The sequence below is a fragment of the Bufo bufo genome, chromosome 3 (genome assembly GCF_905171765.1).
Source record: "Bufo bufo chromosome 3, aBufBuf1.1, whole genome shotgun sequence".
NCBI lineage: Eukaryota > Metazoa > Chordata > Amphibia > Anura > Bufonidae > Bufo > Bufo bufo.
Window position 1 is genome coordinate 460,388,404 of NC_053391.1, and position 18,549 is coordinate 460,406,952.

The 18,549-nt window shown below is 42.4% G+C and overlaps 1 protein-coding gene across 1 annotated transcript in view; it reads right to left on the reverse strand.

The window, feature by feature from the left end:
• CRLF2 (cytokine receptor like factor 2) overlaps window positions 1-18,549 on the reverse strand; it is a 49,711-nt gene that overhangs the window by 1,771 nt on the left and 29,391 nt on the right. Inside the window, exon 5 of the mRNA XM_040421978.1 lies at window positions 14,464-14,548. Coding sequence (XP_040277912.1) covers window positions 14,464-14,548 — 85 coding nt within the window. The remainder of the gene's footprint in view (window positions 1-14,463; window positions 14,549-18,549) is intronic.

The following is an 18,549-nucleotide window of genomic DNA, read 5'->3' on the forward strand; positions in this document are numbered from 1 at the left end:
GTCTTCTTTCCAAAATGGGGTCACTTGTGGGGTAGTTATACTGCCCTGGCATTCTAGGGGCCCAAATGTGTGGTAAGTAGTTTGAAATCAAAATGTGTAAAAAATGACCGGTGAAATCCGAAAGGTGCTCTTTGGAATGTGGGCCCATTTGCCCACCTGGGCTGCAAAAAAGTGCCACACATGTGGTATCGCCGTACTCAGGAGAAGTTGGGGAATGTGTTTTGGGGTGTCATTTTACATATACCCATGCTGGGTGAGATAAATATCTTGGTCAAATGCCAACTTTGTATAAAAAAATGGGAAAAGTTGTCTTTTGCCAAGATATTTCTCTCACCCAGCATGGGTATATGTAAAATGACACCCCAAAACACATTCCCCAACTTCTCCTGAGTACGGAGATACCACATGTGTGACACTTTTTTGCAGCCTAGGTGGGCAAAGGGGCCCATATTCCAAAGAGCACCTTTCGGATTTCACCGGTCATTTTTTACACATTTTGATTTCAAACTTCTTACCACACATTTGGGCCCCTAGAATGCCAGGGCAGTATAACTACCCCACAAGTGACCCCATTTTGGAAAGAAGACACCCCAAGGTATTTCGTGATGGGCATAGTGAGTTCATGAAAGTTTTTATTTTTTGTCACAAGTTAGTGGAATATGAGACTTTGTAAGGAAAAAAAAAAATCATCATTTTACGCTAACTTGTGACAAAAAATATAAAATTCTAGGAACTCGCCATGCCCCTCACGAAATACCTTGGGGTGTCTTCTTTCCAAAATGGGGTCACTTGTGGGGTAGTTATACTGCCCTGGCATTTTCCAGGGGCCCTAATGTGTGGTAAGTAGGTAAATGACCTGTGAAATCTGAAAGGTGCTCTTTGGAATGTGGGCCCCTTTGCCCACCTAGGCTGCAAAAAAGTGTCACACATGTGGTATCTCCGTACTCAGGAGAAGTTGGGCAATGTGTTTTGGGGTGTCATTTTACATATACCCATGCTGGGTGAGATAAATATTTTGGTCAAATGCCAACTTTGTATAAAAAAAATGGGAAAAGTTGTCTTTTGCCAAGATATTTCTCTCACCCAGCATGGGTATATGTAAAATGACACCCCAAAACACATTGCCCAACTTCTCCTGATAAGGCGATACCACATGTGTGACACTTTATTGCAGCCTAGGTGGGCAAAGGGGCCCACATTCCATAGAGCACCTTTCGGATTTCACCGGCCATTTTTTACAGATTTTGATTTCAAACCACTTCTCACGCATTCGGCCCCTAAAATGCCAGGGCAGTATAACTACCCCACAAGTGACCCCATTTTGGAAAGAAGACACCCCAAGGTATTTCGTGATGGGCATAGTGAGTTCATGGAAGTTTTTATTTTTTGTCACAAGTTAGTGGAATATGAGACTTTGTAAGAAAAAAAAATAATAAAAATCATCATTTTCCGCTAACTTGTTACAAAAAATATAAAATTCTAGGAACTCGCCATGCCCCTCACGGAATACCTTGGGGTGTCTTCTTTCCAAAATGGGGTCACTTGTGGGGTAGTTATACTGCCCTGGCATTTTCCAGGGGCCCTAATGTGTGGTAAGTTGGTAAATGACCTGTGAAATCCTAAAGGTGCTCTTTGGAATGTGGGCTCCTTTGCCCACCTAGGCTGCAAAAAAGTGTCACACATGTGGTATCGCCGTATTCAGGAGTAGTTGGGCAATGTGTTTTGGGGTGTCTTTTTACATATACTCATGCTGGGTGAGAGAAATATCTCGGCAAAAGACAACTTTTCCCATTTTTTATACAAAGTTGGCATTTGACCAAGATATTTATCTCACCCAGCATGGGTATATGTAAAATGACACCCCAAAACACATTGCCCAACTTCTCCTGAGTACGGCGATACCACATGTGTGACACTTTTTTGCCGCCTAGATGCGCAAAGGGGCCCACATTCATTTTATGAGGGCATTTTTAGACATTTGGATCCCAGACTTCTTCTCACGCTTTAGGGCCCCTAGAATGCCAGGGCAGTATAAATACCCCACATGTGACCCCATTTTGGAAAGAAGACACCCCAAGGTATTCAATGAGGGGCATGGCGAGTTCATAGAAATTTTATTTTTTTTGGCACAAGTTAGCGGAAATTTTATTTTTATTTTTTTCTCACAAAGTCTCCCTTTCCGCTAACTTGGGACAAAAATTTCAATCTTTCATGGACTCAATATGCCCCTCACGGAATACCTTGGGGTGTCGTCTTTCCGAAATGGGGTCACATGTGGGGTATTTATACTGCCCTGGCATTCTAGGGGCCCTAAAGCGTGAGAAGAAGTCTGGAATAATAATGTCTAAAAAATTTTACGCATTTGGATTCCGTGAGGGGTATGGTGAGTTCATGTGAGATTTTATTTTTTGACACAAGTTAGTGGAATATGAGACTTTGTAAGAAAAAATATAATAATTTCCGCTAACTTGGGCCAAAAAAATGTCTGAATGGAGCCTTACAGGGGGGTGATCAATGACAGGGGGGTGATCAGGGAGTCTATATGGGGTGATCACCCCCCTGTCATTGATCACCCCCCTATAAGGCTCTATTCAGATGTCCGTATGTGTTTTGCGGATCCGATCCATGTATCAGTGGATCCGTAAAAATCATACGGACATCTGAATGCAGCCTGACAGGGGGGTGATCAATGACAGGGGGGTGATCAATGACAGGGGGGTGATCAGGGAGTCTATATGGGGTGATCACCCCCCTGTCATTGATCACCCCCCTATAAAGCTCCATTCAGATGTCCGTATGTGTTTTGCGGATCCGATCCATGTATCCGTGGATCCGTAAAAATCATACGGACATCTGAATGCAGCCTTACAGGGGGGTGATCAATGACAGGGGGGTGATCAGGGAGTCTATATGGGGTGATCACCCCCCTGTAAGGCTCCATTCAGATGTCCGTATGTGTTTTGCGGATCCGATCCATGTATCAGTGGATCCATAAAAATCATACGGACATCTGAATGCAGCCTTACAGGTGGGTGATCAATGACAGAGGGGTGATCAATGACAGGGGGGTGATCAGGGAGTCTATATGGGGTGATCACCTCCGTCATTGATCACTCCTCTGTAAGGCTCCATTCAGACGTCCGTATGTGTTTTGCGGATCCGATCCATCTATCAGTGGATCCGTAAAATTCATATGGACGTCTGAATGCAGCCTTACAGGGGGGTGATCAATGACAGGGGGTGATCAATGACAGGGGGGTGATCAGGGAGTCTATATGGGGTGATCACCTCCGTCATTTTTCACTCCTCTGTAAGGCTCCATTCAGACGTCCGTATGTGTTTTGCGGATCCGATCCATCTATCAGTGGATCCGTAAAATTCATACGGACGTCTGAATGCAGCCTTACAGGGGGGTGATCAATGACAGGGGGGTGATCAGGGAGTCTATATGGGGTGATCACCTCCGTCATTGATCACTCCTCTGTAAGGCTCCATTCAGACGTCCGTATGTGTTTTGTGGATCCGATCCATCTATCAGTGGATCCGTAAAATTCATACGGACCTCTGAATGGAGCCTTACAGGGGGTTATCAATGACAGGGGGGTGATCAATAACAGGGGGGTGATCAGGGAGTCTATATGGGGTGATCTGGGGTGATCAGGGGTGATCAGGGGTGAATAAGGGGTTAATAAGTGACGGGGGGGTGTAGTGTAGTGTAGTGGTGGTTGGTGCTACTTTACTGAGCTACCTGTGTCCTCTGGTGGTCGATTCAAACAAAAGGGACCACCAGAGGACCAGGTAGCAGGTATATTAGACGCTGTTATCATAACAGCGTCTAATATACCTGTTAGGGGTTAAAAAAAATCACATCTCCAGCCTGCCAGTGAACGATCTCCGCTGGCAGGCTGGAGATCCACTCTCTTACCTTCCGTTCCTGTGAGCGCGCGTGCCCGTGTGCGCGCGTTCACAGGAAATCTCGCGTCTCGCGAGATTACGCACGGATGCGTCCAGGAGGAATGAATCAACCACCTTCCGGACGCATCCGTGCGTTAGGCGGTCGGGAGGTGGTTAAATAAGGGTACTTTCACACTTGCGGCAGGGGATTCCGGCAGGCAGTTCCGACTCCGGAACTGCCCGCCGGACCTGGCAATACGGACGCAAACTGATGGCATTTGTCAGACAGATCAGGATCCTGATCCGTCTGACAAATGCATTGAAATGCCGGATCCGCCTCTCCGTTGTCATCCGGAATTTTGGACGGAGATAAAACCACAGCATGCTCCGGCATTATCTCCGTCCTGAAAAGGCAAAAAGACTGAACTGAAGACATCCTAATGCATCCTGAACGGCATGATCTCCATTCAGAATGCATTAGGATAAAACTGATCAGTTCTTTTCCGGTATTGAGCCCCTAGGACGGAACTCAATGCCGGAAAAGAAAAAAGCTAGTGTAAATACTACTCTTAGAGAGGTACCTGGAAAGATTTCCTTTCTTGTTGCTTTCTAAGGCTGACCATTCGCATTCGATCATTAGTTCTAATGTTTATGCCTGCTTGACTGAGCATGAGAAAACCTCAGCAATACTGTTCTGGCAGTGACTTATCTCTTTGAAAAGAAAAGGCTTGAGCAGCTGAAATCCAATCAAGAGGCCTCCATGCACTTTAGATGGTCGGCCTGCCCCACCAAAATCAGTAGTTATGGCTGACCTTTATCTAATATGTATGGCTAGCTTAAGACGCACATTTGGAAAAACCAAAAGTATATGCTGACTGAACAGTTGACCATTTTAACTGTCACTGAAAAATCTTTAGGCTAAGAATCAGTTGCAATTTTCAAATGCTTTAAACTTTAAAGTGTTAATGTCATTTCAGATTAAAAAGTCTTCTTAGCAAAGCTTTAACTAAATGTTGCTAAGGAGATCCTGTCTTCAGTATCAGGCATTTTACTGAGCGCTAAAAACAAATCCAATAGGCAGGGTGATGGCCGGTAATAGGACACGTGTACATAGTCAGGGACAGGGGTAGCGACAAGAGGTAGGCTGGAACTAACTGTATTAAACATAGGCCTCTTCCCGCTCAGTAAAATGCTGAAGACTGAAGACAGGCTCTCGTGAGCAATGTTAGAGCTTTGCTAAGAAGATTCTTTAAAACCTGTTTTCTAGTACAAAGAAACATCTTTCCCTAATTTAGTATATCAAAGAGTTTAACATCCCCGTCCCTACACAATATTAAAAATAAACTGAATCAACAGTTACACTTTAAGATGTTCAATTTACATTCTGATGCTTTTCTTTACTTATGAGGAAGTCTAGAGGTGTAGCTACAATATAGAGACTTGAAGTTAGATTTCATCTTACAGATACCTGTAGAGTACAGTACACACATATTTATGTAGGCCCTTGGGATCTTAGAGAGCACTAAAAGTAGGTAGTACTTACATGTCTATACTGTATGCACTCTTTATAAAAATATAAGATACACAAGGTAAGATATGGAATAGGTGGAGTAAGCAGTCACCTGGCATGCTATAGAGGGGAGATTGTGTAATTTATGTATAATAGAACGAATTCAAGTTCAGTATATCTTCTCTTAACAAAAGTGGAACTTGATGAGGGGGCAGCTCCAGAAAAGAGAGTGCATACAAAGGTCAGTAGAGTAGGTCATTTTTGATGACTATGTCTGAAAAGTAACCTTGAGAGGAGCTTTTAAGTGTACTGTGGTTAAACATAAACTTTACATTGATAAGTATCCATCTTGTTTACATAGGAAACTGAACATTATTTAAACCTTAAGCATTTTTTATTGAGATTTGTCTCATTTTTAACTTAATCCTTTAATTCATATGCAGTCATTTAACTTCACATGTCTTCCTGTGCAAAAATAAGGAGGCAGTGGGAGGTAGTCAGTCGTACTGCTAAGAAGCACCATAACTTTTTTTGGTTGGGACTTGTGAGCTTAGCTACAGGGGTGGAGATGTTGCAGTCATACCAGACCATGATGTCTGAGACAGTCCAACTGATACTCTACATACAGTAAGACATTAGTACTACTGCAGAAATGACACTGGTTTTTGACAGATCGACATAGGGACCCAGAAGCTGAAAAGGCTATGGACACCTTTGTATTATTACATTGTTTGTATTATGGAACAAACCAGATCCGTCACTAAAAACAATGTAAGTCAATGGTGACGGATTGTTTTGATTTTACACAACCGCATCCTAACGGAACGGTTGCATACTAATGTGCAAAATCTTCTCCTAGATCTCAAAACTGGAAATAACATTAGCATTTAAATGGCCAAATGCTGCCCTGGAATCAACATCAGTAGAATAGAGGCACAATTTCTATGTCTATCAGGCAAAACTTCCCATTTTTAAGTGTTCCCTAAAAATATACCTTCTAATGGACATATCTGTTTCCTAGTAGTACTATCACATCCTTTTGTCTTAACACTTTTTCCCATTACCTGTTTTACCTGGGCACATATTGAAAACTACAATAAGGACTCGCTCACAGAGCTGTAGAAAGGATTTATGCTGCATAGGTAAATGCACAATTCACTGCAAAAATGCACCAAAATGATACGCAACTGACAATACTAGCTAATTCCTCAGGCCGATGTTAAAAGCTGAGAACTTTGCCAATATCTTCTAGTCAGGAACATATCGGAGCCCCTCATGCACCACGTCGCAGTGTCTCAGCACGCATGGGGTCCTACCACTAAACTACCCATGGTGTGTGAACAGGGTCTGAACCAACTCACAGCCAGTCTCTCACAGGCCTCCATAGTGGTATCACCAATGCACTGTGAGGTAGGATAAAGCTGTGAGTTGCACCCACAACAGACCATCTGACACAGAAGCCGCACCCACAACAGACCATGTGACACAGAAGCCGCACCCACAACAGACCATCTGACACAGAAGCCTCACCCACAACAGACCATGTGACACAGAAGCCACACCCACAACAGACCATGTGACACAGAAGCTACCAGGCCTGAGGAATTAGCTAGTATTGTCAGTTGTGTATCATTTTGGTGCCTTTTTTGCAGTGATTTGTGTATGTATATTTTTTCATCTGCACAATGTATCATTTTGTGTAAGATGTCCTTGTGGTGCATGTGGTCCGCCCCGGCATCCTCCATTGTACGCATTTTTTGCTGGGGATTGCCGTTGTCTGCGGACCGCATGCAGAGGGATTGCTCCCTCGGTTATAGACACGCCACAGTGTCTGGGTTTGGAGCATTTTCACCCGTTTAGGCCACTTTTTTCAGTGAGTTTCTGCATAAGTAAATGATCAAACTGAATCTGTGCATCCTCAGAACATGTCTCATGAGAGCCCATATGGTGGCACATGGAATGGCAACAGGTCTGTAATTTGGCCTGTAAGGACTTACTATCAGGGTGTGCAACCTGGAAACACATCACTAGTCACTGCTGAAGGGAGATGCACATGTGCTTCTGGTCTATAGCTATAGAAAAATGGATGAACTGAAGTTCACTGCATCTCCTAGTTTTTTTTGTAAACCATCGTACGACAAAGTGCAGAAACAGGTACGTGAGATCCTCCAGAGACACTGGCCTATCTTACAGTCAAATCCGGACATTGGTGATATAGTGTCAGATCGTCCCCCCATTACATACCGTCGTAGTTCAAACATACGCGACCGTCTGGTCCATAGCATCTACCTACATCCAACACCCGAGACCTGGCTTAAAAATACACTGACTGGGACTTTCCCATGTGGAGCATGTGTCATCTGTGGCAACATTATGAAAGGGACATTCTTTACTAGCCAAGTGACCAAGGAAAGATTTTCCATCAGATCTTTCATCAGATGCACATCAGTGGGAGTTGTATATCTATTGACTTGTCAATGTGGTATGCAATATGTAGGTAAGACCAGACGTGAATTGAGGAGACGCATTGGTGAACACCTACTCCTGTCTATGATTTCACCCCATGTTTTATATATGGGGTGGTCTATTCCATGCTAGCTGCTTTCTCCATTTTGTATGGCAGTGGAATGGTTAAATCGACTATTTACATTGCGCTGTTTCTTCTACATAGGCCTCCTTATATATCCTGATTAACCAACTACAGCGGTGTCACTCGACATTACAGACCGCATGTGATTGTTCCCCCATATGTTCGAGTGCATGTGCGCTCCTCCCCCAGAACGTATTACGCTCTATTTTGCGGCGGCCGCGTCAGGGAGCGTGTCAGATGACGCGCCTCCTTCTCTGATTGGTGGCTTATGCTGGCACACACCTCCTGGGGGCAGGTGTTATATTATTTATATCCGCCGTGTGCTTGGCCGCATATGGCCATCACAGCGCCGATGCATGCAGGCTACAGTGCGGCAGCTTCATTCGCATCTGATATTACTATTCATTATGTATCGCTCCTGATGACACATGACACAGTGTAGTCATGTAGAAACGCGTTGAGCGATCTGATGTGTCACTTTTCGCTCAATAGGCAGGGCAGTCTTTATTAGTGATTATGTACCATCACTGGCCGTCCAGACTTGAGTGATTTGAAGCATTACATACCGCTCACTCAGCAGGGCAGCGCTAACAGGGTGCACCAGGACCCATTGTAGCTGCTTAAACTGTGCAGATCATCCACCCTATGGCTCAACACAAAGAGCATTAGGACAGATGTAAAGTTGACTAGATCTGCATTGTCAGTCCCTGATCTGAGTGTAGCGATACTATCACCTGGTTGCTACTGACTACACTTATATCAGTGTGTTCCAACACTGAGTGATAGCAAGCAACAGGTTATTAGTCAGGCCTTCAGAGTGTCGGATGGTTATTTACCCTATCCCTCTCCGCATCTCTGATTCCCTGTATGCTTGATTTTATCTATTACCCCTTTTCTTTGATTCTAATAAAATCTTTATTTTCATTTTCAACGTTCCTTCAGGCTGAGATTTAAAAACCACCTGAGGCCAGCCTTGTTTTCAGTGTTAATAAGAGGAAATTCCCTATGACTGTGATCTTTAATAAGCAGCGCCCCCTACCACACTTATTGTTTGCAGCTACTAACTTACAACTTGGAGGAATATTTTGGTGCTCTGCAAATGAAGAGTATTTTTAATATTAGAAGGTTAACCGCTTCACGTCCGCCCATAGGATATAAACGTCCTATGGGTGGACGTCTATTTCTGAACGGACGTTCCAGAACGTCCGTTCAGAAAGTGCAGCTGCACGCTAATCGTGCAGCTGCTGATCGGGTTGCCCGCTGTCAGTGACAGCAGGGCAACCCTAAGACAAGGCAGGGACAGTGCCCAGGTGTCCCTGCCTTCTAGATCGCTGCAGACACAGCGCTCACCGAGCGCTGTGTCTGCAGAGAAGGAAGCGCTGTGCGCTTCCTGTTCCGGCCCGGCGGTCATATGACCGCCGTGACCCGAGTGTGCAGGAGCTGTGTGAGGTCTCTCAGAGACCTCGATCAGCCCTGCTGTGAGGCTGTACAGCGCAGGATTGCTGCTGTACAGCCTCTATAGGGGTGTATTTGTCCTGTAACTGGGGCTACTATGTCAGCCCCAGTTACAGGAGAAATCAACAGTGAAAAAAAAAAGAAAAAGTGAAGTAAATGTCCCCCAGAGGTCTTGTATGACCTTATGGGGGACGAAAAGTGTAAAATAAAAAAAATACAAATAAAAGGTTGAAAATAAAAATATAAAAAAAAGCTTCACATGTAAAAAAAAAAAAGTCCCCAAGTAAGGAATGAAAAAAAATATTTAAAATAGAAAAAATAAAAAAAAGTATACATATTAGGTATTGCCGCGTCCGTAAAAACCAGCTCTATAAAAATATCACATGACCTAACCCCTCGGATGAACACCGTAAAAAAAAAAAAAAAAACTGGCAAAACAAGCAATTTTTGTCACCTTGCATCACAAAAAGTGCAACACCAAGTGATCAAAAACGCGTATGTCCCACAAAATAGTACCAATAAAACCGTCACCTCATCCTGCAAAAAATGAGCCCCTACATAAGAAAATCTCTCAAAAAATAAAAAAACTATAGCTCTTAGAACATGGAGACACTAAAACATAATTTTTTTGGTTTCAAAAATGCTATTATTGTGTTAAAGTGAAACAAATAAAAAAAAGTATACATATTAGGTATTTCCGCGTCCGTAAAAACCAGCTCTATAAAAATATCACATGACCTAACCCCTCGGGTGAACACCGTAAAAAAAAAAAAAAAAAAACTGTGTCAAAACAAGCAATTTTTGTCACCTTGCATCACAAAAGGTGCAACACCAAGTGATCAAAAACGCGTATGTCCCACAAAATGGTACCAATAAAACCGTCACCTCATCCTTCAAAAAATGAGCCCCTACATAAGAAAATCTCTCAAAAAATAAAAAACTATAGCTCTCAGAACATGGACACATTAAAACATAATTTTTTTGTTTCAAAAATGCTATTATTGTGTAAAACTTTAATAAATGAGAAAAAGTATACATATTAGGTATCGCCACGTCCGTAACGATCTGCTCTATAGAAATGTCACTTGACTGAACCCCTCAGGTGAATGCTGTAAAAATAAATAAATAGAAACTGTGCTAAAACAACCAATTTTTTGGTCACCTTGCCCCATAAAGTGTTATAATGAATGATCAAAAAATCATATGTACCCAAAAATAGTACTAATAAAACTGGCACCTTATCCCCTAGTTTCCAAAATGGGGTCACTTCTTGGGAGTTTCTACTGTAAGGGTGCATCAGGGGGCTTCAAATGGGACATGGCATCTAAAAACCATGTGGAGTTCCTTTTCTTCTGCGCCCTGCCGTGTGCCCATACAGCAGTTTATGACCACATGTGGGGTGTTTCTGTAAACCGCAGAATCTGGGTAATAAATATTGAGTTTTGTTTGGCTGTTAACCATCGATGTGTTAAAGAAAAAATTGGATTAAAATGGAAAATCTGCCCAAAAAGTGAAATTTTAAAATTTGATCTCCATTTTCCTTTAATTCTTGTGGAACGCCTAAAGGGTTAACAAAGTTTGTAAAATCGGTTTTGAATACCTTGAGGGGTGTAGTTTCTACAATGGGGTCATTTATGGGGGTATCCACTATGTAGGCCCCACAAAGTGACTTCAGACCTGAACTGGTCCTTATAAAGTGGGTTTTGGCAATTTTCTTATAAATTTGAAGAATTGCTTCTAAACTTCTAAGCCTTCTAACGTCCTAAAAAAATAAAATGACATTTCCAAAATGATGTTAACATAAAGTAGACATATGGGGAATGTTAAATAATAAATATTTTATGAGGTATCACTTTCTGTCTTAAAAGCAGAGAAATTGAAATTTAGAAAATTGCGAATTTTTCAAATTTTTGGGTAAATTTGGGATTTTTTCATAAATAAAGGTGAAATATTTTGACTCAAATTTATGATTATCATGAAGTACAATGTGTCACGAGAAAACAATCTCTGAATGACTTGGATAAATAAAGGCGTTCCAAAGTTATTACCACATAAAGTGAGATATGTCAGTTTTGCAAAATTTGGCCTGGTCAGGAAGGGGGCAAATGGCCTAGATGGGAAGTGGTTAAGGGCTTGTTGAGTTTTGAAAAATACTGGAAAACTCTAATATTTATTGATTTTTACACAGGGAAAGACGGCACTTTTTCTACAGTCAAAAGTGCCTGAAACCAAACAGAATGGACAAAAAATGAGCACAACTGATGGTCATAACACATATCACTGAAAACGTGGAAAACAGAACCTAGCTTTTATTAGATATCAAATATTAGATGTTAAAAAAAAGGTCACAACTGGACCATAGACAATAATGATAATAAATAGAGCCCAGATAGAACAAGCACTAACAAAAACACTACCAGACAAGAATGAAATGAAGTAGGGTATAAGGCAGGCAGATAAGGGCAGGAGAAAAAATCCTTTACCTACTTTTACCCTAACTAAACTTGGACATAGCCTGATGGTGGATGTACCTCACACTGTAACCTACAACTAATATACTCTAAATGACCCTATACTATAAAAAAGACAAATACAGCTTATAATACTGTTTATCCTGCACCAACGCGTTTCACCCATCCGGGTTCATCAGGGGTCAATGTGGAATTGTTGTTTATGGCCCAGTGGTTACCTCTTTTTTATATGATATCTAATAAATTTTCCATGTTTTCAGTGATACGGGATACTTAGGGGTTAGGGTGGGTTCACATCAGCGTTATGGATTCCATTATGGCTTTCCGTTATAACATAGTACTTTCACACTAGCGTTATTCTTCTTTTCCGGCATTGAGTTCCGTCCTAGGGGCTCAATACCGGAAAATAACTGATCAGTTTTATCCTAATGCATTCTGAATGGAGAGCAATCCGTTCTTCAGTTCAGCCTTTTTGCCTTTTCAGGACGGACATAATATCACAGCATGCTACGGTTTTATCTCTGTCCAAAATTCCGGAACACTTGCCGGAATGCCGGATCCAGCATTTTTTCCCATTGAAATGCATTAATGCCGGATCCGGCAAAACGGATCCGGCATTGAGGTCTGCGCATGCTCACACCGCAAAAAATGTGAAAAAAAGAAATGCCGGATCCTATTTTCCAGATGACACCAGAGAGACGGTTTCGGCATTTCAATGCATTTGTCATACGGATCAGGATACTGATCCGTCTGACAAATGCCATCAGTTTGCGTCCGTATTGCCGGATCCGGCAGACAGTTCCGGCGACGGAACTGCCTGCCGGAATCCTCTGCCGCAAGTGTGAAAGTACCCTAAGACGGAAGTCAAAACGGAACCCTTTAAGAGGCATTCCGTTTTGATCCTTCATAATACAAGTCTATGGGCTGCAGAACGGATTTGTCCTGGTTTCCGTTCTGCTGCCCATAGGCTTGTATTATGACGGAATGCAAAGCAGAAGCCTTTAAGAGGCATTCCGTTTTGTTTTCCGTCATAATAGAAGTCTATAGGAATCATAACGGATCCGTCCCGTTTCCGTTATGCGGAACGGACAAAAAAGTCCTGCATAACGGGAACCAGACCGATCCGTTATGAGTGCAAATAGACTTCTATTATGACGGATCAAAACGGAATGCCTTGTTATAACGGAAAGCCATAACGGAATCCATAACCCTGATGTGAACCCATCCTTACATGAATTTTTGCTATCATTTAATCAATACAATTTTAGTGATTTCGGATGCTCAAAATAACCCATTCAAGCAAATTGAGTTTAAAACAGATCCATTTTTATGCTCCTCTGAAGGTACAGAAATACAAAAAACACAATGGTTGTTCTTCTTAAAGGGGCTGTCCAAGATAATAAAAAATCTTGGACAAGACCTAAAATGGCTTGTATACTCACTAAGCACCCATTCACGTGACCGTATATTTCTGTCCACATCCGTGATGCAGACCCAGTAATTTCAATGGGGCCGCAAAAGATGCGGACAGCACAACGTGTGCTATCAGAATCTGTACTTCTGTTCTGTGGCCCCCGCAAAAAAGATAGAACAAGTCCTATTCTTGGCCACAATTACGGACAAGAATAGGCTTTTCTACACAAGAGAAAGACTATCTGATCTGCAAAATGCAGAATGCACACGGCCGGTATCTGTGTTTTGCAGATCTGTAATTTGCAGACTGCAAAAATGTATACATCCTTGAGAATGAGCCCTTATACTCACCCCTTGTCAAGAACTGTTCTCTACATTACTTGCCCAGCTCTCCTGCTGTTTGCAAAGAACAGCAGTGACGTGCCTGGATACCACACATGACCACTGCAGCCAATCAATAAACAGCTGAGGACAGTGATTGGCTGCAGAGGTCACATGTCGTATCCATGTACGTCACTGCTACTACTGCAAACAAATAGCAAAAGGAGAACTGGGCACGCTTTGTAGAGAACTGTGCTTGACAAGGGGTGAGTATAAAAATGTTTTTATTTTAAATCATTTTAGGATTTGTCAGAGATTATTAACTATGTTCACAATCCTTTAAATATTGATGATAGTGCTGGCTGTGCAGTAGTAAAAAACAGAATTGTAAGTGCACCTCTGGCCTCCCACTACTCATTTACAAAAAAAGGCATCAGCAGGACGGGATGTGGTGTAACATAATACATAATTCAAGTGGATCTGTCAGCTTAATATGCTGTTCTATGTAAAGCAACATATTACAACTACAGTTAATATGTTCTATTAGTAGCCAAAACAAGACATTTTGAGTACTAAAAGACTGAAAGAATACACTGGGCACATAGTTTATGGATCCTGTATATTCTGTATATTCAGATTGACAGCTGCCTGTCAATCACTGGCCTGAAGGCGTGACCTATTGTAAGCTAATATCGCTAAATACAATTATGTTTCCAAATATATAAAGTTTAATAAGGAAACATACTGTAAATATAATGCATTGTACAGTATATTCATACATGGTGTACTTGTTATTCAATAAATGTTACCTGCAAGTATCCATTGTGACTGTCAAATAAGTCATGAAATGAATTCTTTGGATCAGGTACAATTGGAAATATACATTTCTTCATTCTGTTAGAAATAGGCAATTTAGACATTATGAAAAACACCTCAGCCTTTATCTTATCCAGACATGGGAGCAATCTCTAATGAAACTGTGACTTCCTCTCTGCTAGGTGTGCAGAACATGGCTTCATCTGATCTCACAGATTGCATGATACAGTACTATATAAGGACATTAATAAAGACTATTAGAAAGTTTAATTTCATTTTTACATTTGGAGGGGGTTGGGCACTACTGGAGGGGGTTGGGCACTACTGGCTGATGTAGTGAATGTATAGTCTGCTTTTATACCCACTAAAGGTTTGAACAATGGGCAATTCTGTGGTTAACAATACGTCATCATTGTGTAATTTATAGGAATCTTAGATATGTTTTAGGGTGTTGCCAAAGGTTGCAGCCTTTCTGCATTTTTGAAGCCGTAAAAAAATTCACCCAAAAAATGCATGTGGTTTTTGTATCAACATACCTGCATTTATGGTGTATTTACTTTGCGCAAAGGAAAACACACAGCAGAACTGAATTATTAATTATTAATCATTACAAAACATAGTTAAGGTGGATTTACACGTCTGACAATCTGCTTAATGTGCCGCTGATCACCCGATGAACGAGCAAAATGTCTGTTCGTCAGGTGATCCTGCTGTTCATGCAGGCACATAAATTGTTGTTTCAAGGCAGCAGAGCATGCAGTATAAACAGCGATCTGCTGACCAAAAACAATGATTCTGTATGGGGACAGGCAATTGCAATAGTGATCCCTCATACTCATACTGTGAAGAAGATTGATACATGTAAATACAGCAATATCCTTCACTGAACGAGCAGCCGACTGTTGGGAAGAAATGCTTTCTTCCCAACAATCGGCTTTAGCTTGGCCAGTGTAAACCTGCCTTTACGTTAAAGGGGTAGTCCGGGTTATTTTTTTGTTCTTTGTATGTTTCTCACTAATGAAATGTAAAGGCTTTACCATGCACTTACTGCATCTACAGTTGCTGCTTCCTCAGATTTCACTGAGGGTCACATGACCTATGATGTTAGCTGCTCTCCCTGTTCTTATGAGATTTTGTGCACAAGCCTGAGAGATCAGATATGTGTCTGTACACAAGACGCCACTGTGCTGGACGTGCCCCCCACCCCACCCCCGCACTGCTGTCTGCTCTCTCCCTGGATTCTTCAGGTAAAACTTTAACCCCTTCATTAGCACAGACTCAGGGCTGAAGGCTTTACTTAGTAGCTGGAGGCAGTGAGGGGGCAAATACTGGGCACAGGACCTGACAGACTGGAGGAGTTCTGCAAAACATCGCACAAGAACAGGTAGGGGGGAAGATCCTGTGTAAATCAGCAGAGTCATTGTGCAGCTGGGACTTGTAGTCCTACACATACAACATGCTGCTGAGTATCCCAGCAGTCAGACATGTCACTCAGGGCAGACTTATTCACTCCCTTTGCAGAGAAAGGAGAGGGGCAGAGATAGTTGTTATTGCAGGTAAACAAAGGGCCAGAGGAGAACCAGAAATGAGGAAATATAATTTTTTTGCCTAAAACTTTCTATATATTGCTGATCATCAGATTTACAGTGCTATATATTTTTTTTCATAACTTGGACAACCCCTTTAAGGTAATTGAAGTCTGCTGTGTGTTTTCCCTTTATTGGAAGAAAATGTGTGTTTACTGCACCAAAAGTGAAGCACAGCAGCAACATACAGTAAGACAGCACCTTTATTTATTTTGCATATCTAATTTGTAGCAGTAGTACACTATGAGCAAGGACCCCACGACATTAGATTGTTGCCTCTTGGATCAGGATTGTGCTTTATATCTTAAAAGATTAAACTTATTTGGTATTTCTTTCTATGTCATGATTAAACAGTAGTTATTATGCAACATTGTTGCTATTTGTAAATACATTGTTGCTAATTTGCAAATGGCGTTTAAAAAGTCTCAATCATGGGGTTTGCACGTTTTTATGGCAGAAAAGTGGCATGGGGGGGATGTGCATTCCTTATACAGTAGCTAGCTAAAAATGAAGGTGTAAATTGGTGGGCCCCAAGTGTGTCTACTTTAAAACCACTGAAACTGGGGCCTGCAGACAAGCAGATTAAGTATGTCAGTCCTCTCCCACTCTGCAAACAAAGAAATTACTGTAGATTCTTGTGCTGTGTCTTCTTTTAAGAAAATGTACATTATATGTTGGACAATTGTTGCAAGATATGCAAATTAATGGTTTCTGTTCAGCAGAAAAACTGAAGTATTAGCCAAAATGGAGAGTTTCTGCAAACAGTATTCAGCACAGGCATGTATTATATGTTTGTCCATTCAAATAAATGGGCTCCACTTAAAGGGAACTTGTCACTTTTACATGAAGTCCTAACTCCAAACAGAAAGTTATATGATAGGATGGGCTGACTGGATTGATATATAGTTTTGTGGAAAAAGATTTAGTATAAGCTAAAGGGGTTATCCCATCAAAGACAATGGGGGCATATCGCTAGGATATGCCTCCTTTGTCTGATAGGTGCGGGTCCCACCTCTGGGACCCGCACCTACAACGAGAATGGAGCGGGGAGCGCTGTGGCTGGAGGACCCCGGATTTCCCGGGGTCCGTCCACCATCAAACGCTGCTCCCCTCTGCTCCCATAAAAGTGAATGGGAGCACACCATGCACATGCGGCCCCTGCTCCCATTCATTTCTATGGGGCAGACAGAAATAGCCAAGCCAGCGCTCAGCTATTTTCGGCGGCCCCATAGAAATGAATGGAGGGCGGCTGTGTGCCCTCCGTTCATTTCCCAGCTCCGTTCTAATTGTAGGTGCGGGTCCCAGAGGTGGGACCCGCACCTATCAGACATGTGCCGCTGGGGGCATATCCTATGTCTGAGATTGGAAAACCCCTTTAAATTTTAATCCATTTAAAGGGTTTCTGTCATCAGTAAAATGATTATGTAGCTGGCTGACATTAGCGATGTGCTAATGTCAGCAGAACATAACTGTATGACTTATATCTCCCTGCCTGCCGCCGTTCGCGCTAAATAATTACTTTTATAATATGCAAATGAGCCTCTAGGTGCTAGTGGGGCGTTGCTGCAGCACCTAGAGGCTCCGTCCTCTCACCGTTTTCGCCCTTGTAAAGGTGATTGACATCCTCGGTCTCCTCCGTGCCCTGCAAATCCCGCTCCTATTATGCATATTATAAAAGTCAAATATATACACTGCTCAAAAAAATAAAGGGAACACAAAAATAACACATCCTAGATCCGAATTAATTAAATATTCTTCTGAAATACTTTGTTCTTTACATAGTTGAATGTGCTGACAACAAAATCACACAAAAATAAAAAAATGGAAATCAAATTTTTCAACCCATGGAGGTCTGGATTTGGAGTCACACTCAAAATTAAAGTGGAAAAACACACTACAGGCTGATCCAACTTTGATGTAATGTCCTTAAAACAAGTCAAAATGAGGCTCAGTAGTGTGTGTGGCCTCCATGTGCCTGTATGACCTCCCTACAACGCCTGTGCATGCTCCTGATGAGGTGGCGGACGGTCTCCTGAGGGATCTCCTCCCAGACCTGGACTAAAACATCTGCCAACTCCTAGACAGTCTGTGGTGCAACGTGACGTTGGTGGATAGAGCGAGACATGATGTCCCAGATGTGCTCAATTGGATTCAGGTCTGGGGAACGGGCGGGCCAGTCCATAGCATCAATGCCTTCGTCTTGCAGGAACTGCTGACACACTCCAGCCACATGAGGTCTAGCATTGTCTTGCATTAGGAGGAACCCAGGGCCAACCGCACCAGCATATGGTCTCACAAGGGGTCTGAGGATCTCATCTCGGTACCTAATGGCAGTCAGGCTACCTCTGGCGAGCACATGGAGGGCTGTGCGGCCCTCCAAAGAAATGCCACCCCACACCATTACTGACCCAATGCCAAACCGGTCATGCTGGAGGATGTTGCAGGCAGAAGAACGTTCTCCACGGCGTCTCAAGACTCTGTCACGTCTGTCAC